Genomic DNA, 23,942 nt, shown 5'->3' with positions numbered 1-23,942 from the left:
AATTTTAAAAGAAATGCAATTAAATAAATCACCAGGAAATGACGGTTTAAATGTCGAGTTTTATATTACATTTTGGCAGGTAATAGGTGACCTAGTCTTAAATGCTTTTAATGATGCTATGAAATATAAAGAATTATCACCTTCACAAAAACAAGCAATAATTACAATTATACATAAGGAAGGTAAAGATCCGATGTTTATTAGCAATTATAGACCAATTTCCTTGCTGAATGTAGATTATAAAATCCTAACCAAAATACTTTCTAAAAGAATTAAGACCATTTTGGATAATATTGTGTCAGGCGACCAAGTAGGTTACTTAACTAATAGGAATATTGGCGATGCTGTAAGAATAATAAACGATATGATTTTCCATACATCAAATTTTAATAAACCAGGATACTTAGTTGCAATCGATTTTGAAAAGGCGTTTGACTCAATTTCACATTCCTTCCTTCAAAGGGTGCTTAAATCGTTTGGTTTTGGGCCGATTTTTAGTAACTGGGTTAATGTTCTTTATACCAACTCGCTGAGTTGTGTCTTTAATGGGGGGAAATCGACCGGTTATTTTGCAATCGAGAGGGGGCTAAGACAAGGGGATCCCCTCTCCCCTTACCTTTTTATACTTTGTATAGAATGTTTAACGCATTGTATTCGTAATGATAATTTAGTAAAGGGTATTCGATTTGGTGAAACGGAAATTAAACAAATACTTTATGCTGATGATATGACTATATTCGTAGAAGATTTAGATTCAGTATATAGACTAGAATTAATTCTTGAAAATTTTAGGAAGACATCTGGACTTAGGATGAACAAAAATAAAACGTTTATTTTGCCTCTAGGACCCTCTGTAAGCCTTACTCACCCTTTCCCTTTTGGGAAACAAGTTGATATGGTTAAAATTCTAGGTATTGTCTTTTCATTAAATCCTGACGTTACTGAAGAAATGAATTATAAAGAAATATTAAGCAAAATTAAAAAGTTATTAAATTGGTGGAAACAAAGAGATCTAACTTTGTTTGGAAAGATTCATCTGCTAAAAACATATGCATTTTCTAAATTGATTTATGTAAGTTCTTTAACGCCTATGCCGGAATGGGCTTTTAAAGAAATTGAAGAAATTTGTTTCGACTTTTTATGGCGAGGAAAAGATAAAATTAAAAGAAACACATTGTATCTGGGATATAAACAAGGGGGAATAAAAATGCTCAATTTTAAACTTTTTGTAATGGTACAGAGAGTGATGTGGGTCAAAAGACTGGTAAACGGTGACCAGAAAGTGAAATGGAAAAAATATTTCAAATTTCTGCTAAGACCATTAGGTGGTAATTTAATTTTTTACTGTAATTTTACACCTGATATGATCAATATAAAAATTCCAAAGTACTACCAGGAAATGTTAAGTATTTGGTTTGATATAACTGTGTTCATCAAAAAGGACATAAGTAATAAAAGAAATGAAATTTTTTTCAATAACAGGTATATTAAAAATGAAGGAAAAGCGTATTTTCATGAAAATATTTTCTTAAAAAACACATACAAATTGCACCATATTGTAGATGAACACGGTGAACTTAAATCAAATACTTATTTTAGATCTATGGGTGTAAATGACGACGAAATAGTAACAATTAATGAAATATTTGCACATGTTCCTGTAGAATGGAAAGTCGAATTAAAAAATAATACCTTAGTTGATGGTTTGAAGATTGAATTTATTTTCTTTAAAAATGTTTTCCAGTTTGAGTCAGTTTGTTCAAAACAGCTGTATAGATCATGTATGAACAAGATTGCCGACACTCCTGTCAGTTTTTACAATCTCGAATCGTCATATAACATGTCTGAAAAAGAAATTGAAAAAGTATTTTATCGTCCAAGATTTTGCACATTAGATAATAAGTTAAGAGAGTTTCAATATAAATTATTATACAATATTATCTTTGTTAACCACCATTTATATAGGTTTCGATTTGTATCGAGTAATGAATGTTCTTTTTGCGGTAAAGATGAAGAAACTTATAGACATATTTTTTACGAATGTGAAATGGTTAAAGTATTATGGAAATTGTGTAGCAATATATTAAAATTTCCGATTCTTAAAAGCTTACAGTGGAAGGATATCCATGTTGGATTAGAAGAGACAACAGAAAATAGACAATTATTAAATCATATCATTTTACTTATCAAATTTTTAATATATCACGGAAGGGGGAATCATAAACTACCAACTGCTGAAGAGATAAAAGTAAAGCTTTTTAAAAGTAAAGAAGAAGAAAAGAAAATTGCTATAGAGCGAAAAACATTAACACAGCACTATAAAAAGTGGGAACACCTAAAAAGCAATTAATTAAGTGGGATGAGGAAGGGATGGCTTTATCCGGTTTGCACACGTGCGGGGTTGGCTGGTCTGTCTGTCACTATAAACTGTCCGCTTTTCTTTACTTTGCATGTTACTTATCTCCTTTCTTTCTTTCTCTTTTTTTTTTTCTTTTTCTCTCTCTCTCTCTCTTTCTTTCTTTCTTTCCTTCTTCCTGCTTTTCTTATTTTTTGTATTGTTTTTGTTTGTATTGTCTAATTGTTTTGTGTCTTGTCTGTGTGTGGGGGGGGGGGGTTGGGTGTGAGAGCGATTTCGTTCTTTTATGGGCGTGTGTGGGGAGTGAGCTCTCGAACCCTTTCCGGTTTTTTTTATATTATAAATTTCATTCAGTTTAATCAATGTCGAGCAATCAATTTTCTGCATAGCTATTGTATGATTTTGTGAATTTATATTGGTTATTAATTGTTAATTTTTGTTACTGAATTTATCCACTGTATATCATATATGTTAATACCATGACATGTACGATTATTTGTATTATGGATAATTATTTGTCTTTTGTGAACAGTGTTTTGTTAATATTGATTTGTAATATTTTACAATGTAACATTACTTTGAACTGAATGATTAATAAATATTATTACAAAACAAAAAAAAGTATCGTCTCAGATTTGCGCTTGCTTGATTCGCTGAATCCTTCGCGTCACGAGCGCGTAACAAAATGAATACATTAATGAATTTGCCAAGTTGACCTTTGTCATTGCGCTGATGTGCGTATTGTCTAATACACGTACAAAACCACAGTTGACGAGGGAGCATCGTACGAAATTAATATTAATGAGGGCTTATTTTAGCTTCTAATGGATTAAACAAAATGGCGGTAGCTTCGGGGGCTTGAGGCTAACAAACGAAGACGGACGCGGAGGACAAGTCCCAAACTTTCGCGGACAGTTGCTGAACGACTTAGTATTAAGGTGAAGTACACCCACCACTTAAACGTTAGGAGCTTTCCAAGTTAATTTACAAAACAAGTCATGTGCGAAATCATTTAACTAGATCTCGGTTTAAATCAGTGTAGCCTAACTTGAGTCTTGACTTGTTGTACCGGGTAAACTTGCCGGCCAGCTTCTTGTACCCGGAACGCCCCCCACAAATCGAAGAAGCGGCATCGCGTCGATGATGGCGTCTACCTACCAAACAAATTTCCGGGCCGGCTCACTATTTGCGGTTAACTTTTTCCTAGTGATCAATAGCGAGACCAAAATTTCATTTGTGATTATGATGGACTTGGCGGTTGGCCTAAACTTTTAATAATTTAGCTGTGTAAAACAAAAAGCTCACTCACTGCACTCATTCAATGAACAAGGTTGATTACCGGGTATGACCTTTTGAGGTTGGCAATGTTTGGCTAATTTTCTCTTTTTCTTTGGAACAAATGCTCAATTGTTTAACACTTTCAGATTCCATTGGCATTACAGCTATTTTTAGTCTCTGCTCCTTAATTCAGTGTCTTCCATTCCATATTCTCTCTCTGTTAATTCTCATCCCTTGGTTCGGAGATCATCGGGTCCAACCCGCATGTGAAGTATCATGAAGACTGAATGTTAGTGACTCTTCAGGCCAGGACTCAGGAGAGCACTGGAGCGGCTAATATGGATTTTTGTGATATATATCAAACTCACTTTTAATAGCTTAGCATTATTTATATCCATGATGGGGAGCTCTGAGACTGAGTCATAGGCAATAAGAACAGCTTGGAGGAAATTGTAATTGTAGTTAGCTCTGCTTTATTAGAAAAGTGCTCCAGATACCATCGATGATCTTTTAATATCTCCTTGAATTTCAGTATGAAATCAGTAATATACCGTACTACTACTCTAGATCCACTCACACTAGTACGACAATACGCCAGACAGTGGCCTGTACTTATAGAGAAGAAGAAGAAGAAGAGGTTAGTATATACCGTACCGGTATACTAATCTCGTACACCGGACCGTGTTTGACCCTGGATTTCGAAGTAGTCGGCAAACATCGCTTCATTGCTGAAGTAATATTTGCCAAAACTCCTTCTCGCTACTCACCGGGGCTCTTTCCGGTAAGTACCAATACATTAAAAAATTTAAAATGTAATTTGAATATAATAATCGGTCAAAAAGAGCAAATTTCGCTTACCTCGGCCTGGAAAGTGACTTCGCTTGTCTCTTCTACGGAAATACAAAGAGGCCCGTTGGTGGCGCTAATAAATTTCACAACCTTGATTTAGCTCCTCGGTAATTTTATAACTGTGTCTAAATTCTTTGAATGCGCAATTCTTATGATTATAATTTACTAATTATGGGCACCAATAAATGAAATACCTTCAAAAACATAATTCAAGATTATTATTGGCGATGATAACACTTTTCTGCAATTAATTTAAAACGATGACTAATAAAGAAAAATTGAAAAAAATATACGTGCCTGGAACGAAACCAGCAGTACAGGCTTTAAAGGGGAAGTTCACCCTGACAAAAAGTTTATTGTAAAAATAGCAGAAAAAATAATAAAAAATATTGCCGAAGGTTTGAGAAAAATTCATCAAATAATTAAAAAGTTATTAGAATTTCAATTATTTGATTTGTGACGTCATATGCGAGCAGCATTCCTACATAGCGAATGGTAAAAAGTCAACGAAATGTCATTTTCTCAGAAAATTGAAAATGGTTTTCTCTGTACCTTTTGTATATCAATAGACAAATCATTTCACACCCAATCATGAATAGAAAACAAAATTAAGTCATCAGGAACCATACAAAATTTGAAATTCATGCATTTTATATTACATAACACATGGGGCAGCTGCTCGTTTATGACGTCACAAATCCAAAACTTTGAACTCTAATAACTTTCTTACTCTTTAACGGATTTTCCTCAAACCTTCACTAATATTTTTTATTATTTTTTCTGCGATTTTTACAACAAAGTTTTCTTCAGGGTGAACTTCCCCTTTAACGAACATCAATAATACGGTATACCAAAGTCTATACAATGAAAAGATTAGACACTTCACGGACTTTGCGTAATGCCTTGCGTCGATTTGCGTGTAAAATAGTGTAGGTGCCTAGTTTTTCCCTTGTCGTGTCTTTGATATGAATATAAATCGCGCGCCCTCTTTAGACGAAAATTGATATCGGCGCTGACCAATTTTTATCTCCGTGAAATCTTCACTAAAGATCAAGAAAATATACATATTTTTTAGAAGAAACTTCAAGGAGAAGTCACTGCAGGATCTAAATGAATCGGTAAGTGTCATAGCAGAATGTGAAATCCCAAATTATGTGTGATGTTTTATGTGGGCGAAAGCCCAGTAGTATAGACCTTATCGCAAATAGATTCACGCAAAGGATCATGGGATCGCAAAGGGGGCAATAGCGCCGCTGTTGTCCGGATGCGACCATGCGAGCGCAAGCAGCCGACAATAAAGTGTACGATTTCCATAGTGTATCAAAATACGATCGACGCCCGCAGCCAACATTTTGCTAACTTCCAGTAAACGCCTCGTCATATTTGTTCCAGAGTCTAACATTACTTTTCTTCTTAATCATAGGTGGCAGAGATATATGTGCCGTCTATAGCTGCAAGAATTACCACAGATTTTATGAAGACAAGTGCAATTTTCTTTCATTTTCGCGCACTGTCTGTGCGTATTTTGAGCTGTGCAGCTGCTGTGTGCTTTGAATTGTATGCACGGACAGCGGGCATGCACTCTCGGCCCAGGGGTACGTCGGCGAGGCAGTGGAGGAAACTGGTCCCAGAATTCCAAGCAATAATAAAATGATGATCAATAAAACAAACTCTGCAGTAGATTTGATTACTTTATTCTAGTGTTATATTTTTGTAATATCAATCGATAGTCAAGAATACATGTTTCATAAATAATTATCTCAATCATGATTTTATTCAGAGTAGGCCTATAATTAAACCGAGCTGTGTTTCCTTTTTCTCTCCACAGATAGGCTACATAATATTATTGCAAATTATTCAGGATCGTGGTCGGACATTCTGAAGTTTTATAAGTGGCATGCATAGACAAAATAATGAATGAAATATAACAAAAAAATGAGAATAGATGAAAGTATATTGATAGAAAAATAAGCAAAAAAAAAAAAGAAAAAAGAATTTAATGAGGAAGGTGATCTGAAAGAGAAGTGACTGAATGCGATGAAATTAATTGAATATGTAAATGTTGAAATAAGATTTATTTCAAATGAATGGAATATATATCATTTATATGAATTTAATATCCAGTTTCAGACAAAATAAAATTACAGAGGTTTGAGGGATAGGGCCTATACGGGATCATAAAATGTTTTTAATTTTATTAAAACTTAAAATGTTTTAAATTTAAATAAATTCAGATTTATAGTATTCTGCATGTCATAGGCCTATTATTATGTATATATAAATATATATATATATATATATATATATATATACTAGCTTATTTTTGGCTTTAGATTTGTCTCATGCACCCCCTATATAGAAATTGTATGATCAAACTAAACAGCCCGACTTCCAAAAAAAGGACTATATTTCCCCCAAAATAACAAAAAACTTGGCTAGCTAAATTTATATGGAGATATATGGTCTACATTATGTTTCTCATGAATATTCTTTAATGGAAAAATATGCTATCTAATTTGGATCACCGATCGACGTGCTCTTTTCTAAAGACGATCGGCAATGACCCGCAATCACCGTCTCACTTTTCCCACAAAATCTTCCCAAGTTTAGCCCCAGAAAACTTCGAAAATACGGTGAGTATTGAGTTCATACTTTCACTGGGCAATCATGATACAAAGATTGTTCTATAAATCTACATTCAAGTATCCAAAATAATTTAAATACAAAGAAATCAGACTTAAAAAAAGCCTGGATTTTGAGTGACACTACACAAAACATATGGCGTTGTATGGCTTCCCGAAAGCCGATTCCGCGTTTGCCCCCTTTCGCATCCCGTGATCCTCTGCGATGACAGACGCCCTCACGCGACAGACGCTATTTGCGATAAGGTCTATGGATGTGTCGTGTGTGTCGCGTTATTATGAATGATATTCCTTCGCACGCGAGATGATATGAGCCCATGGGTGCTCTAGATCTACACCCATAGAAAAAAGTATGTTAAGGTGCCCTATTAAAGCTATCTCTGTGCGGTGCCCCTTGTCTGCTTACATGTATACAGTGGCGGACCGTGACCCGGAGGAGACAAAGCATTGGAGGGGCACAGCATTGCATCACAAACAATACAGTGCCCATCCAATCGATAGTCTCCTCCGGTTCACGGTTTTGATTGATTGATTGATTGGTTGGGATTTTTTACCTGATTGCTAAGAAAGCATGAATGCTTGTAAGCAAGCAACCAAAGGACCGATGGCTTAAGGTCCTCTCCAAAGGACCTGGTAATGAGGATTATTGCCTTACCAAAGGGCAATAGCGCACCAAGTGTGAATCGAACCCGGGTCACCGGAATACGAATCCCCCTGCTCTACCGACTGAGCTATCGCGCCACTGCATGTATATGTGCCCAATTCCGTATAAAAGGAGTCCTGCAATGACCACAAACTTTACATCTGCAAAAGCTGCAATGTATTTGTAGATGTAGTCAAAATCGTGGAAAAATACTACCGGTATATTGAATTTCAGGCATTTCTTGTAACAGCCTGAAAAATAATACAGCCTTTGTAAAAAAAATCCCTGAATCAAATGTTAAGTGAATGGGACCGAATGCACAAAAATGGGGCACTGCTTTTTTTCTTTGTTCAATGTTTAAACTGACTGCCGTTTTTCCAAGAAAAACATACATTTGTATTTCTTTCGACCAACTTAAAATTTGTGATTCTGTGTATGAAGTCAATGCATATTGTGTTTTTCAACCAAAAATCATAAATGTATGATTATTTTTACTTTTGTTGGTTTAAATGGATTAATTTATGCTATTTATGATCGCAAAGGGGCCCCCGACAAAGTTCATCAGAAAATACAATGAAAAACAAAGGTTTGAAAACAAAATACATAAGAAATTTAAAAACAATGAAATATAGAAGAAATGTAAAAATTAATACTCTCACCAAAAGTTAGCATTCTACTAGCTAAATACAGTGAGTTAAAGGCAAAAACATACACAATATATCAAATTTAGGGCAAATTTTATACGGTACGCTTATTTACATAATTAATTAATAAAATAAAAACAATTTTTGGAAAATATTACTATAAAGTCTTGCAGTTTACATCCGGCTCTACACGCGTGCAAATTTTCGAGATCTGATGGCCTGGGTCAAATTGACTCTCCCCCCCAGTATATCTATCCTGGGGGCCGTTGCAGAAAGAGTTGCAATCAATCGCAACTCTATAAAATCATGCGCAACTTGATTTCCAACCAATCATCGGCGCGCATTTGGGACTTGCGATTGATTTTTTGGCTTGCGTTTAAACGCAACTCTTTCTGCAACGGGCCCCTGGTCTGAAATAGCCCAGTTAAAATGGGGTCAATGAACACTGTACAAACGATTTTCATATCATAGTAGTGCTATCTATGTGTATACAAATCATTTGGATGATGATCGTAATGGTACTGTGTCTGTACGATTAGATAATGTAGACATGGAGGCACAATAGCTCAGTCGGTAGAGTGGGGGATTCGTATTCTGGTGATTCGTATTCCGGTTTGATTCCCACTTGGTGCACTAGTGCCCTTTGGTAAGGCATTAAAGGGGAAGTTCACCCTGAAGAAGAGTTTATTGTAAAAATAGCAGAAAAAATAGTAAAAAATATTGGTGAAGGTTTGAGGAAAATCCGTTAAAGAGTAAGAAAATTATTAGAGTTCAAAGTTTTGGATTTGTGACGTCATAAACGAGCAGCTGCCCCATGTGTTATTTGTAAAATAAAATGCATGAATTTCAAATTTTGTATGGTTCCTGATGACTTAATTTTGTTTTCTATTCATGATCGGGTGTGAAATGATTTGTCCATTGATATACAAAAGGTACAGTGAAAACCATTTTCAATTTTCTGAGAAAATGACATTTCATTGATTTTTTACCATTCGCTATGTAGGAATGCTGCTCGCATATGACGTCACAAATCAAATAATTGAAATTCTAATAACTTTTTAAATATTTGATGAATTTTTCTCAAACCTTCGGCAATATTTTGTATTATTTTTTCTGATATTTTTACAATAAACTTTTTGTCAGGGTGAACTTCCCCTTTAATCGTCATTACCAGGTCCTTCGGAGAGGACCTTAAGCTGTCGGTCCTCTGGTTGCTTGCTGACAAGCATTCATGCTTTCTTAGCAATCAGGTATTAAAAAATCCCCACCAATCAATCAATCACAAGTTTCTTTCATTTTATTAATGCTGAACAGGTTTTAGAAATTATTGTTTGGGTCTTTTTTTTCATCCTCCAGGGCCTGAAATTGAATCATATTTTACGAAATGGCTGATGAGCGTTGGATCCTGTCCTTGATTCCTGAGGTTTCATTTACAGCTTCACCGCATCTGAAACGGTTGAGGGAGGATTACAACATCCTTTTTTTGACGGACTTCGATAAGGACAGAGAATCCTTCTACGACAAACTAAAAGTCATCATCCTTTCGCCTTCTGACAATGGGATGGAAATCAATGAAGAGTTTTTAAGGAAGACAAGGAATTTGAAGGTAGGCTGTATTTTGAATAGGATTAGATTTACAGCCTAGCTGTATAATTGCATTAGTTACAAGATGTTTTTGTTTTGCACGACGAATGCTATTACGGCTATGACACCGATGATTGTACCATGATCTGCGCATGCATCAACTGAAGTTCTGTCAGGATCTGTGCTAGACTGATATATCCGCAGTTTCGGATGAGCTTTTTAACATTTTCAGATTTTTTGTTGTCCTTTTCCTACACAGACGGATGTCGGCCATAGGGCTCATAATGGTGGACGTTCAACCTGTGAATAACTACAGCGTTTTTTTGAGAAAAGGGTGTGCTACCGCACCCTCCTCGATTACTGCTTAATTCCCACTTTTGATGGGCGAAAAGGCACAAGAATTAAAAAGATAATAATGAATATAATCAACTTGTACCACCTTTCTGAAATATTTGCAGAAAATACTGAATTTTTATGACAAACACACAGGCCCATATTCTGATGTCGGGTTTAACTTAAACTCAGGTTTAAAGTTGTGGTTTAAAGGGGAATGAAACCTTTGGAATAAGTAGGCTTGTGTCGAAAAAAAAAAGAAAAAAAAACAGATCAACGAAAGTTTGAGAAAAATCGGACAAACAATGAGAAAGTTATGAGCATTTGAATATTGCAATCACTAATGCTATGGAGATCCTCCCATTGGCAATGCGACAAGGATGTGTGATGTCACAAGTGAACAACTTTCCCTTTGATGGACTATGGAATACCCTCAAAATGTCTCTTTTTGCTTTTTCTTCTGGTGATACAAACTCTTTATCCATGATGTATTCTTTAAAAATCTGTATTACATGCCCTCCTATAGAAAGAACACATGATCTACTGATAGATTTGATAAAAGAGACAATTTAAGTGAAATATATACTAAAGCAATGGGGAAAGTTGTTCACAAGTGACATCACACATCTTTGTCGCATTGCCAAAGTGAGGATTCCCATAGCATTAGTGATTGCAATATCAAATGCTCATAACCTTCTCATTATTTGTCCGATTTTTCTCAAACTTTTGTTGATCTATTTCTTTTATTTTTCTGTTTTCACACAAGCTATCTTCTTCTAAATGTTTCATTCTCCTTTAACTTTAAGTATGGTAAGCCAATTGCTACATAAATCACTAACAGTAGAAATAGCATATTTCAGCTCATTTGGCTCTCAAATTATTCATAATTGTCTAAATATATATATAAATGGATAAATGTCTTCACAATTGATGAATCTGGAAAGAGCACAGTAAACGTAAGAAACATACAACTTCATAAAATTATTGACACTTTTGGCTTCCCATAATTTTTAGCACAGAGTTAGACCATGGTAAAGATAAACCTCACTTCAGAATACGTGCCACAGGGTCAAGTTTTTTCATAGATGCTGAAGTTGAGCGTCGGGCCAACCAACGTCAATCCTATGGCCATCATCGGTCTATTGCGTGGATACCGCGAAGCCAGATTAAGTCTCAGCAGAGCATATCCTGACCGAAATAGAGTGTTTTATCAGTCTAGGGGTCCGTTGCAGAAAGAGTTGCGTTTAAACGCAAGTCATAAAATCAATCGCAAGTCCCAAATGCATGCTGTTTTGATAGTAAATCAAGTTACGCATGATTTTTAGAGTTGCGATTGAATGCAACTCTTTCTGTAACGGGCCCCTGATCTGTGAATGCATCAACTCTGAAGTTTTGTCTAGTTGTCCTACAGATTTAACGACTCTTTTCAGGGTGACTCAGGGTCGTGCAGACACAATAAAACAATACGACCATACAGTTTTGGTCATGTGATACTATTTCATTACATCGATGCAAGTATGTCCGGTCCTTACAAAAATCTAAACAATTTATAATTCATTCTAGGATGGAAGTACCATTACACCCGACGACACGGAAAGGATTGTCAACTGTCGTATAGGTATCCATCATGCAAAGCAAAAAGTTCCTTATTTTTCTTGTTGATACAACAATCTGAAGACTAATATTTTATCCATGATATGGCCATAAAAATAGAAAAGAGATTGATATGGTTTGATTTGGAATTCTATGATTTATTAGGTCTATAATTATGTTTCAGTGAGTTGGGGTACCTGTGTCTTAATTCCCAATTGCTGTAAATCTATGCAGGGGTCACGGAACGGTTTTGAAAGGGGGGCTGGGGCTGACCATGCAAACATATCACAATCAGATGGTAGTCTTTACGTTTTTGTCTCACCTGCATAGCAGAGTGAGACTATAGGTCCGCTTTTGTGACGGCGTCGGCGGCGTCAACACCAAATCTTAACCAAAGGTTAAGTTTTTGAAATGTCATCATAACTTAGAAAATATTTGGACCTAGTTCATGAAACTTAAAAATAAGGTTAATCAAGTATTCCTAAATATCCTGCCTGAGTTTCAAGTTACATGACCAAGGTCAAAGGTAATTTAGGGTCAATGAACTTTGGCCAAGTTGGGGGTATCTGGTGAATTACCATCATAACTTTGTAAGTTTATGGATCTGATTCATGAAACTTGAACAAAAGAGTAATAAAGTATCACTAAACATCCTGTGCGAATATCAGGTCACATGACCAAGGTCATGTAAGGTCAAAGAACTTTGGCCAAGTTGGGGGTATTTGTTGAATTACCATCATAACTTTGAAAGTTTATTGGTCTAGTTAATAGAACTTGGACATAAGAGTAATCAAGTATCACTAAACATCCTGTGTGAATATCAGGTCACATGACCATGGTCAAAGGTCAATGAACTTTGGCCATTTTGGGGGGTATCTGTTGAATTACCATCATAACTCTGAAAGTTTATGGATCTGATTCATGAAACTTGGACATAAAAGTAATCAATTACATGTATTATTGAAGATCCTGTGTGAGTTTCAGGTCACATGATCAAGGTCAAAGGTCATTTAAGGTCAATGAACTGTGGCCATGGTGGGGGTATTTGTTGTTCTTTAACAACATAACTCTTTAAGTGTATTGGTCTAGTAAATAGAACTTGGACATAAGAGTAATAAAGTATCACTGAACATCCTGTGCTAGTCTCAGGTCACATGACCAAGATCAAAGGGTAATGGACTTTGGCCATGTTGGGGGTATTTGTTGAATAACCATCATACATTAACTCTGAAAGTGTATGGATCTAGTTCATAAAACTTGGACATATAAGAGTAAGTATCACTGAACATCTCATTCGAGTTTCAGGTCACATGACCAAAGTCAAAGGTCATTGAACTTTGGCCATTTTAGAGGTAGTTATTAGATTGCTGTCATAACTTTCAAAGTTTATAGATATAGTTTATAAAATGTGGATATACATATAGGGGTAATCGAGTATCACTGACAAGTCTTAGGTCGCATGATCAAGGTCAAATGTCATTTATTGTCAATGAACGTAGTATTTTATCATTATGTGAATGGTGTTTTTTTAATAATTATTTCATAGTAGTTTTCAAAGTCAGCACTGCTGCTATATTGAATCGTGCGATACAGGTGAGACAGCCAGAGGCTTGTTGTACATATACATGTATGTCCCAAAATGAAAAATAATAATGATGAATAATAAATGAAAAATAAAGAACCTTCGATTGTGTGATGTGTAATCTTTTTGTTTCAGCTTTCTATGCAGGACATGATCAGGTCCCAGTAAAATGATCATCTGGATCATTTTTACGACTGATCATAAATAATAATCACTGAAATCAATCATAGAATTCAGAACCGAACCACATCTTAATTTCATAATTGTTTATCATAATACTTCAAATCAGCTAAGTGTTTTCAATAATATAATTTATGAATGTAATCAGTAATGATAATTATGTTTTCTGACTAGGCTTTACTATCTAATAATAGCATAACGCTGTTTATTTAAATGCATGAACATTTCATATTGACTAGATATTATAATTGCACATGGAAACAAACACTCTTGTTGTGATAAGTAATGCATCTAGCGGTAAACATTTATTTGCCATTTTATACCGATTTTATTTTTGTATATTTGTAAACCCCGACTAGTGAGGAGAGCTTCATAACAGAAACTAGTTTTTCTTTAATTTAGTCATCCTCAGGCACTAGTCGGTGGTAATTTCTTCCTCTTGTACATATTGTTGTTGTCTTTTGCCTGGAAATAAGATAAAGAAATAAAATAAATAAAACCTCAATCAATTGCTATACTTCGTGTTACATGACCCAGATAACAGCTTTTGTCCACACACTACCGCACGGTCTTGTGTCTTATCGCAATTAGGCTCTGGTGACGATAAGCACGGGAATAAGCCACATCGATATACCGCTACTCCGAAAGTTCAACGTTAAGGTATGCAGTGTCTCGGGTTCAGTCACAGCCGAAACCACGGCAGATCAGGGCTTCCTACTTATTATGATGGCTAGCAGGCGTATAATGGAGTGTAAGTAAATATTCACGATTTGATGAAAACGGGAGGTGACTGATAAAAGTAATATTAATAATACCTTGCATTTATATAGCGCTTTTATCATGTGTTTCTTTGCGCTTTACATCGGAATTAACACAAAATCATTAGAGAAGATGTACATTTATATCATGACAAGAATTAAGTCAAGTAAAGGTAATAACGGATATCTACAATTACAATTGATAATACATGTACTTGATAAATTAGGATAGGAAGAGATGTGTTTTGAGGAGACATTTGAAGGATTTAAGAGAGGTGGACCGACGGATATGTAAAGGGAGATTATTCCAAAGTTTGGGAGCACTAACTGCAAAATCACCTTGACCATAGCGAGTAAAGGTCCGAAGTGAAGGAGAAAGGGTCAAGTGTGTAGAAGAAGAAGATCTGAGATTTTGCATCGTGGTTCTAACTCTCACCTTTCAAACAGAGAGTCGTTGGTTCGAGTCCTAGCCATGGCGTGTTTTCCTTCAGCAAGAAATTTATCCACACTGCTGCACTCGACCCAGGTGAGGTGAATGGGTACCCGGTAGGAAGAAATTCCTTGAATGCTCAAGCGCCCGATCAAGGTTAAAGCTGGGGTAATAATAACATTATCATGTTACACAGGGCCTGCTAGTAGAACAGTTTTCAGAACTGAAGTGGCTACCCTGGCTAAAATATGACATTATTATTATTTCAAGATGTCGGAACTATTGGAAATGAGACTTTTGGAGGAAAGAAAGAGCAAGATCATGATGATATAATAATAAAAATGATACTGCATGTATTTAATCGCCTGCCTACTGGAACCATTTGGTCTCTGAATAAAGTCTGGGACTGTCAGAAATCAGTAATCAACGTGTTAAATAATATTGATTACAATGGATAATGACGGTGAAGAAGAAAAGAAGAAGGGGAGAAGAAATATGAGCAGGATGAAAATAAGAAGAGGAAAAAAGAAGAAGAGGAAGAGGAGGACTCAGGGTAAGTGGAAGTGTAACAAGTTCTAAGCATCGGAATCTCTTGACTTGACAACCACATATTTGCAATTGCTTGTCCAGTGTAAATCTTCGGATGATCTGCTGGTTGTGCTGGATTAAACAATCAACATCTGAAACACTTCAATGATTTATCCAGAGTATGAGAGAAATCAGTCCATCTGATTACATGGATGTTTTCCATCAACACGGTTTGGGCTATTATTTACTAAATTCAGATTTTGATACATAACTGCCCATTCGTTAGCTGATCAAGTATTGTCCTTTGTCTCTTATGCCCGCAGTCGTTGAAGTAGTCAAAACTTACGCAGGGTCTGTAGAGAAGAAGTCGTCTTGGAAGGTACCTTTAAGACTTGTTGGTCGTGACGTTCATCACGCCACCCTTGGCATTGTGGGAATGGGATGGATCGGGTTCGAAGTAGCCAGACGAGCCAAAGGTTTTCAGATGAAAGTCTTGTACCACAATCGGCATAGACGGTGAGTGATGTTGCTGTCCATTGCATGATGATTGCGTGAATTATGTTTTCTATTCTGTTCTTTAATATGCCCTCAATTCTGCCTCGATTCTCCCCCTTCCCCTTGCTCTTTTTTGGGGGGGTCTTTTTTGTTGTTTTTCATTTTCATTCCATCTTACTCCTTTTATTTCTTTTTCCTCTTCTACCCCTTTTTTTCTGGTAACTAGGTTTCTTTTATGTATTTTTAAGCATGATTTATTACGTTTCACATTATGACGCAACAACTTATTTTTCTCCCAATGGGAGCCTAATTTTCTACAAGCTCTGCTTTTTATTCATATGTAGGCTTGCCACTTTTAATTATATACTGTAGTGTATCTTATGTTAATCGCTTATATTTGTTATATACATAATTTCATACATAATTTGTTGTAAAGTAAAACAAATGAATTCAATTCAAATGTTAAATTTTGAAAGAAATAGGGTTAATAATAATATTGAATTTTGTGAACAATGTAATCACTTTATAACATGAGATTAAGCTCAACAAATTGAGAAATAGATAACGACACTACACAAAGGGCTAAAATGTCTTTTACCATGTGTTTTATTGGAATTAAGTAGGTATTCATTCATCCACATCTTGGTCCTCCCCTCCATGTGCCCATTGCCAGCTTATTTGAGTTGTGGGTAATGATTATTAGATGCGGGTGTTTTTTTTTCATTATGCTCCACCGAGATATGGCATAAAAAATGCTGGAAAACAAAATTATTTGATGTCATGGCTTGGTGCTCCATAAAACAATATGACTACCCCTGAGTTTTGTGTACCACGTGCCTAATGATTCTTCTTTAAAATCATCATAATTTAATAAAAAAAATATATCAATTTTTTTGGTACATATGATGGATGATGTTGTGCCTATAGATGTGTTCTAATCCCTGATTTTTAGACAAAGTGGCCCGTATTCTGAAGTCAGGTTTAACTTAAACTCAGGTTTAAAGTTGTGGTTTAAGTATGGACAGCCAATTTTACATAAATCACTAACAGTAGAGATATCATTTTCCAGCTCATTTGGCTCTCAAATCATTCATAATTGTCTAGGAAGTATAAACAGATGATTGTCTTCACCATGGATGAATCAGGAGAGAACACAGTAAACATGAGAATATTACAACTTAATAAAAAATTTGACACTTTTGGCTTCCCATCATTTTAGCACAGAGTTAGACCATGGTCTAAGTTAAACCTGACTTCAGAATACGGGCCAGTGTGTTTAGGCCAAATGGCAATTAGACCAAAATTATAATAAACTGATTGAAAATAAACTTATATTGTTCCTTATGAAGTTCCTGTCACATCGTTCCATGCAAGCCATGCAGGTGATTGCCAGCAACTCACCCGCAAAAAAAAAAGAGTTTGGAGCATGTTCAGGGGCCCGTTGCATAAAACTTTTTACCTGAGAAAACTCAGGTTGTTTTTACCGGAGTTTTTGCCCTGTGTTAAAGTGAATGGCAGAAATCTGACTGACCTTAGTTTTCAGTTTTTACCACAGTTTTCTCCTGTAAAAAGTTTTATGCAACAGGCCCCAGAACTTCTCTGCTTGCAAATCAGACTTGCGTGTGTTTCTACATGTGAGTTGCGTGCGCAATACTGTCAATGGGGATAGAAGTAGTTACCCGCAAGTCACACACCAGGCTTGCACGGAACGACGGGCCATGACTGTCTATTGTTTGTCTCCCCACCATGCAGAGATGACGATGTTGAGGTCGGAGCGACATATTGCCCAACGTTAGAAGATCTTCTGCCTCATGTCGACTACCTGATGCTGACCCCACCCCTGACGGAGGAAACCAGGGGCATGATGGGAAGGGATCAAATGAAACTCATGAAACCATCTGCCATTATCATCAATGTATCAAGAGGTGGGTTGTTGATATGTATGGACCAAAAGATACATTTCTATGCCAACAATTTAAAAATGAGTTTGAGTGGACAAGTATATCTAGCTCAGGGAATTGTTTTCCTGTTATCGCATTGCAATTTGCTCCACATTTTGGAAAGACTGCTGTGCATAAAGTCTTTTGTTAGGCATATTTTTACATAGGACTGTACATTACGCAGTTGAGAGCTTTTCTCTTATAACCAAAAATGCTATTCAATTTTGTGAAGCAAAATTATTCCCTGCAGTTAACCCTTATTAAACTGGGGGGCGGTCAAAGAAATTTGTCAAGGGGTGTCAAAGTGACCCTCCCCCCCCCCCTGAGAAATTTCGTGACCACGCCGTCGCATAAAAATTTTTGACCATGCCGCTCGCTGACTTTTTACTCATCTTTTGAGACCAAATTTTGTGATGCCAAGGTACGCAGATCCGAAATTATGCAACATTTTAAGTGCCTGTTAGACCCAAAATTGCTCGAAAATGGGCTTATTATATTCACTCGCGTTCGTAATCACTCGCGTCGCGGTGGTAATCACACGCGTTTTTGATTTTTGGCGATTTTTTTTTTTTTTTTTCATTTCGGTGCGATTTTTTTTCTAACGGTGTCTTCAATGGGACAAACACGCTGGGAAAATAAAATGAAATTGAAATTCGAGTTTCGTTTTAAGCCGGCAAGTACCTTAAATAAGATGTACTCGACTACTGTTTTAACATAACAAACAAGCAAATCAGCCATGTGGCTCAACTAACTTAGAATAGATCCGGACTTCTACTGTGTCTTATACGAGGACTCCGAGTCGGAACTTGCCATATCTGCCACATCGATATTACATCGTATCATTCCCATATGCGGACATGCCTGCATGCAATGGCCCCAAGGCGGCCGGATCCGGCCGCGGTCGGACACGACGTGCATCGGTAGCATGGAGCAAGCTAACGTGAGTCGAGCTGAGTTAGCTCCCACGTTACATATGAGGCGCCGATTGTACCAATATTATATAGAACAATTATTTGTTACATAATCATTATTCATTAAATAATAACTATTATTTATATATAATTTACATTCTATTTGTAAATAATTAATATTATATAAAATAAAATTTCTAATTATTTATATATAATTCCAAGTAATACTTCATTATTTGTAAATAACAATAGTTCGACATTCTATTATTTATAAATAATGATTATTTGTTTTTCATTATTTATAAATAATGATTATTTGTTTTTCATTATTTACCGATGCACGTCGTGTCAGACCGCGGCCGGGTCCGGCCGCCTTGGGGCCATTGCATGCAGGCATGTCCGCATATGGGAATGATACGATGTAATATCGATGTGGCAGATATGGCAAGTTCCGACTCGGAGTCCTCGCATAAGACACAGTAGAAGTCCGGATCTATTCTAAGTTAGTTGAGCCACATGGCTGATTTGCTTGTTTGTTATGTTAAAACAGTAGTCGAGTACATTTTATTTTAAGGCACTTAATTGCCGGCTTAAAACGAAACTCGAATTTCAATTTCATTTTATTTTCCCTGCATGTCGGTCCCATTGAAGACACCGTTAAAAAAAAAATCGCACCGAAATAAAAAAAATCGCCAAAAATTCAAAACGCGAGTGATTACGAACTGCACGCGACGCGAGTGATTATAAACTGCCCGAAAATGTGATTCCTAGCTTGTACAAAGTCAATGCAAATGTGATTTTCAACCACAAAAGTCATAAATGTGTGATTATTTTTACTTTTGTTTGTTTAAATGTGGATGTATTTTATTTTATTTATGATCGCAAAAGGGTCCCCGACAAAGTTCATCGGAAAAAACAATAAAAAACAAAGCGTTTGAAGGAACATAGAAATACATGAGAATTTAAAAAAAACGATGAAATACATAAGAAATTTTGTAGATACTTGTTAGAAATGTAATAATTGATACTCCCACCAAAATTAGCATTCTACTAGCAATATAAATTGAATCAAAGGCAAAAACATACACACAAAAAACAAATTTAGGGCAAATTTCATACTTATTTGCATAATTAATTAATTGTTAAATAATTAATTAGTTTTTTGCAAAATTTTACTATAAAGTCTTGTAGTTTACATCCGGCTTTACACGCGTGCAAATTTTTGTGGCGATCGTGCAATCAGCGGAGGAGATCTGGGGGGGGGGGAATTGACCTCCCCCCTCCCCCCTCCCAGTATATCCTGGTCTGAAGTAGCCCAGTTAGGACAGGGTTAACAGAGTTGCCAAGTAGTACTGGTTTTGAATACTGGTGGTTTCATGCAAATTACTGATTTCGAAAGTTTCAGTTTGTGTGATGTCCTCTGGCATTTCTGTGAAAATACTGATTTTCAGACTTCATAATAATCAGGTTGGCACCTGCATTGCACCCACTTGATCAATGAAGAAAGACATATAATATACCTTTGTACGAGACCATCATTATCAAGTTTTATCATTGCTTCATGGCCAAACAGTGACCATATCGTTCAAAGTCCAGTGCATATAGGAAGACGATGAGATTCCTGCAGGATAAACATGGCTTTGGCTTTTGACATGGTATCTTAAAGGTAGAAGACAGTACTTGCAGCAAACCATTATTTCATGAGAAAGTCTATTAAATCAAGGTATAATTGTCAAAATATTATCATACATCTAGATCTGGTACATTAATGTAAACTTATCTTTGTAAAATCATGAAATCTCAAAATCGAATTTTCTGATGATCACTAGCACAGAAAAACATATGTGGGACAGTGTATTAATATTGCTTCGAAAAGTACCCAAAAGTTGAAGGAACTCTAAGGAACGCTAATTTTGCTCATTCCTCAGCAATTACGCATTTTCTTCCAGAGCTATTTGGCACATATTTTTTATTTATACATACAAACATTTTGGTGGTAATTTCATTGGATTCTGTTCGAACTCATTTTGAGATTGTTAGCGCAACTGGTATTCATCTTTAATATCGTGTAAGCCTCTGTTTGCTACACTCATCTCCTGACAAACGGTTTTGCTTTGACTTCAGAAAGTTTGTCCCAAGCACCTAATGATGAAACTGATTCTTGATATATTTATAACACCTTTTCCACAATATATACAAAGGCCCAAATTCACAAAGGTGGTTTTGAAAACCCACGATAGAGTCCATGGTTTATGCAGATTTCCTGTATAGATTACGCTTATTTACCGCGTATATTAGAAAATGTCCAATGCTGAGGCGCGCTTTTGTCACAGTGCGCCAAATTGACGCCTGCTGCCGTGGTTATCGATGCTATTTTATTCATGAGTCAATTGTTTTTTATTTAATGAGTCCACTCTTCAAACAGTGGACTCATACAATTTAGCATATCTAACCATGGTAACAGGCATCAAATTGGCACACTACATGTATGACAAAAGCGTGCATCAGCATTGGACATTGTTTAATATACACACGCCCGTTACGCGCTCAATTAAGCGTAATTTATACAGGAAATCTGCATAAACCATGGATTCAACCGTGGGTTTTTAAAACCACCTTTGTGAATTTGTGCCATTATGTATCACCTTTGTACAAGACCATCATTATCAAGCTTTATAATCGCTTCATGGCCAAACAGTGACAGTATCGTTCAAAGTCCAGAGCATATAGGAAGACAATGAGATTCCTGCAGGAAAAACGTGGCTTTGACTTTTTACATGGTATCTTAAAGGTAGAAGACAGTAGTTGCAGCAAACCATTCTTTCATGAGAAAGTCTATTAAATCAAGGTATAATTGTCAAAATATTATCATACATCTAGATCTGGTACATCAATGTAAACGTATTTTTGTATAAAAATCATGAAATCTTAGCTCAAAATCGATTATGACATCCCTGGTCAGCATGGGAAATGAAATATAAACAAAAATACCAGGCATTGACAATTATTGGTCTAAGTCCAGTGCATGTACAAATACTTGTACAAATACAAGGAAATCATTTTGGTGTAAATTGTATTTCAAAATTACTTTCCATTGTATTTGACAGGTCCCATCATTGTGACCGATGACTTGGTGGAGGCGCTGAAGGACGGTACGATAGGGGGCGCTGCCCTGGACGTGACCGACCCCGAGCCCCTTCCCATCAAACATCCACTGCTGCATATGCCGAACGTCATCATCTCCCCCCATGTGGGCATGTACACCCGCGAGGGCGTCTCAAGGATTACTCTGGCTTCCGCGGAGGATGTCAGAGCAGCCATGGATGATGGAGAGTAATCAGGCAGGTGTTTCGTAAAGCTGTTTTTACCACAATAAATGTTCACCAATCCCTGCTATTAACAATAACCAAAGGGCGACACAACATTTGCTCCTGCGACATTTGCTCCGATCTTAATACCTCAGAGGGCATAGGGTTAGAGATTGGATTGTAATAGAGTTTTGGTTCAGAATAATGTAAAGATAAAGGATTAGGGTTTATTAAGTTTTGGGAGGTCAGATTTTTTGTTTGGCTTAACGTGCAGACTTTCCATCGGAGCAATGGTCGCCAGAGCAAATGTCATGGAACCAACTGAAGGTTCCCGGACGCAGCGCATGGTGTGAATTTGCCTTTCACTCTGTGCACTGAATCAGAAATTCTACTTTGTGTTCAGTGATGCGTGACCAAACGACTTCCGTTCTACTCGTACCATGGCTAGCGCTTGTCAAGGCGCATCTGCTTTCGCACGTACCGCCATCTCAATCTCGTCTTACATTTCAGGGATGAATCATCGTAAAACCTGCTACTTGTGTTATCCCCTCTTATATACCTTTCTTACCTACAAGCTACTGGAAGTCACTGGTCCGTATTCTGAAGTCAGGTTTAACTTATACCACGGTCTAAGTCGGTGCTAAAATTATGGGGAGCCAACAATTCAAAAATTCTGTTTATATTGTATATTTCTTATGTTTACTATTTTTGTTTCCTTTTGCTTTCATAATGAAGAAAAATACTTATCATTCCCAGACAATTATGAGCAATTTAGGTGTCATCATGAGTTAGTAAATTGAATGTGTCCTGTAAGGGATATCTGCTCCAATTGGCTCTCCATAGTTTTTAAACCACAACTTTAAACCAGGGTTTAATTTAAACCTGAGTTCAGAATACGGGCCACTGGGTCACTCAAGGAAACGGGGTGAGCTGCATCCGGGAACTTTTGGTTGTCGTCGATAGCGAAAATTTAGTGTACAGTCGTGCACATTGTCATGCACAACTTAAAAATGGCTCAACTCTTTGCCCACCACGGACACAATCCTTCCTGTGTCACATTATTAATTTAATGATAAATTCCAGTTCTGGTACCAACGATCTCAAAATGACTTTTTATAGAATCTAATATAATGACCACCCAATTGTCTGTTTGTATGAATAAAAAATTAGGGCCAAAGGATTCTGGAAGAAATTGTGTAATTGCTGAGAAATAAGCAAAATAAGCGCAGATTCGGTCACTTCCGTCAGGTCTTTATTCCAGCAATAATAATACACTGTCCCACTGTGCCTATCTGTGTTGGTGAACTTCAGTGTGAACATTTTCAGCGTAGATTTCAAGATTTCACAAAGTTCAGTTTATGTAACTGTACCAGATCTAGATCCTCGATGATATACTGACAATTAAGCCTGGTTTTAAAGACTTTCTCATGAAATCAGTGCTTACTGCAACTGGCATTGCTCTTTAAGGGTGCAACCTAAAGAGGGGCTTTGCACGGATTATGCAAATCAACTCACGATAACTTTTGATTGGTTTGCATGTGTGTGTGCAAGCTCCATCCAGCCTATGGTTATCGATGGTAAAAATGGATGATATCACAGATTCTAATAATAGACCTACCATTTATTTTTTTTTAAATGGCCTCGGATAAACTTTCATTTTTTCTAGTAGAAAATTATCGTGGTAATCTAATTAGATGAAGGCAAAGATATATTGTCCGTGTAGTTTATTTAAATGAATTATATTCAGGGATGAAAAGTTTTTGCACACTCGCATTTTTTTATAAGTTTGGATAATAATTATAGTCTTTCTCCACTGAGGGAACGAAAAAGGTAGAAATTACAAAAAATCTCATCCCTATTTTGATTTTTTTTTTCTGCCTTTGTATCT

The 23,942-nt window shown here is 36.3% G+C and overlaps 1 protein-coding gene across 2 annotated transcripts; it reads left to right on the top strand.

The window, feature by feature from the left end:
- Window positions 1-3,159: 3,159 nt before the first annotated feature.
- Window positions 3,160-23,683, top strand: LOC129258795 (glyoxylate/hydroxypyruvate reductase B-like). Of its 2 annotated transcripts, none has more exons than XM_064098677.1 (6): window positions 3,160-3,294; window positions 9,769-10,018; window positions 14,276-14,435; window positions 15,724-15,916; window positions 17,648-17,820; window positions 21,854-23,683. In XM_064098677.1, the coding sequence occupies exons 2-6, from the start codon at window positions 9,797-9,799 to the stop codon at window positions 22,081-22,083; spliced, it is 978 nt and encodes a 325-aa protein (XP_063954747.1). In that variant the 5' UTR covers window positions 3,160-3,294; window positions 9,769-9,796; the 3' UTR covers window positions 22,084-23,683. The 2 variants fall into 2 exon arrangements, with proteins under 2 accessions (XP_063954747.1, XP_063954748.1); XM_064098678.1 differs by having other exon boundaries at window positions 3,286-4,415.
- Window positions 23,684-23,942: the final 259 nt, after the last annotated feature.

Source organism: Lytechinus pictus, chromosome 4 (genome assembly GCF_037042905.1).
Source record: "Lytechinus pictus isolate F3 Inbred chromosome 4, Lp3.0, whole genome shotgun sequence".
NCBI classification, from domain to species: Eukaryota; Metazoa; Echinodermata; class Echinoidea; order Temnopleuroida; family Toxopneustidae; genus Lytechinus; species Lytechinus pictus.
The sequence above is the reverse complement of the archived record's forward strand: the minus strand, read 5'-3'. Positions and strand labels throughout refer to the sequence as shown.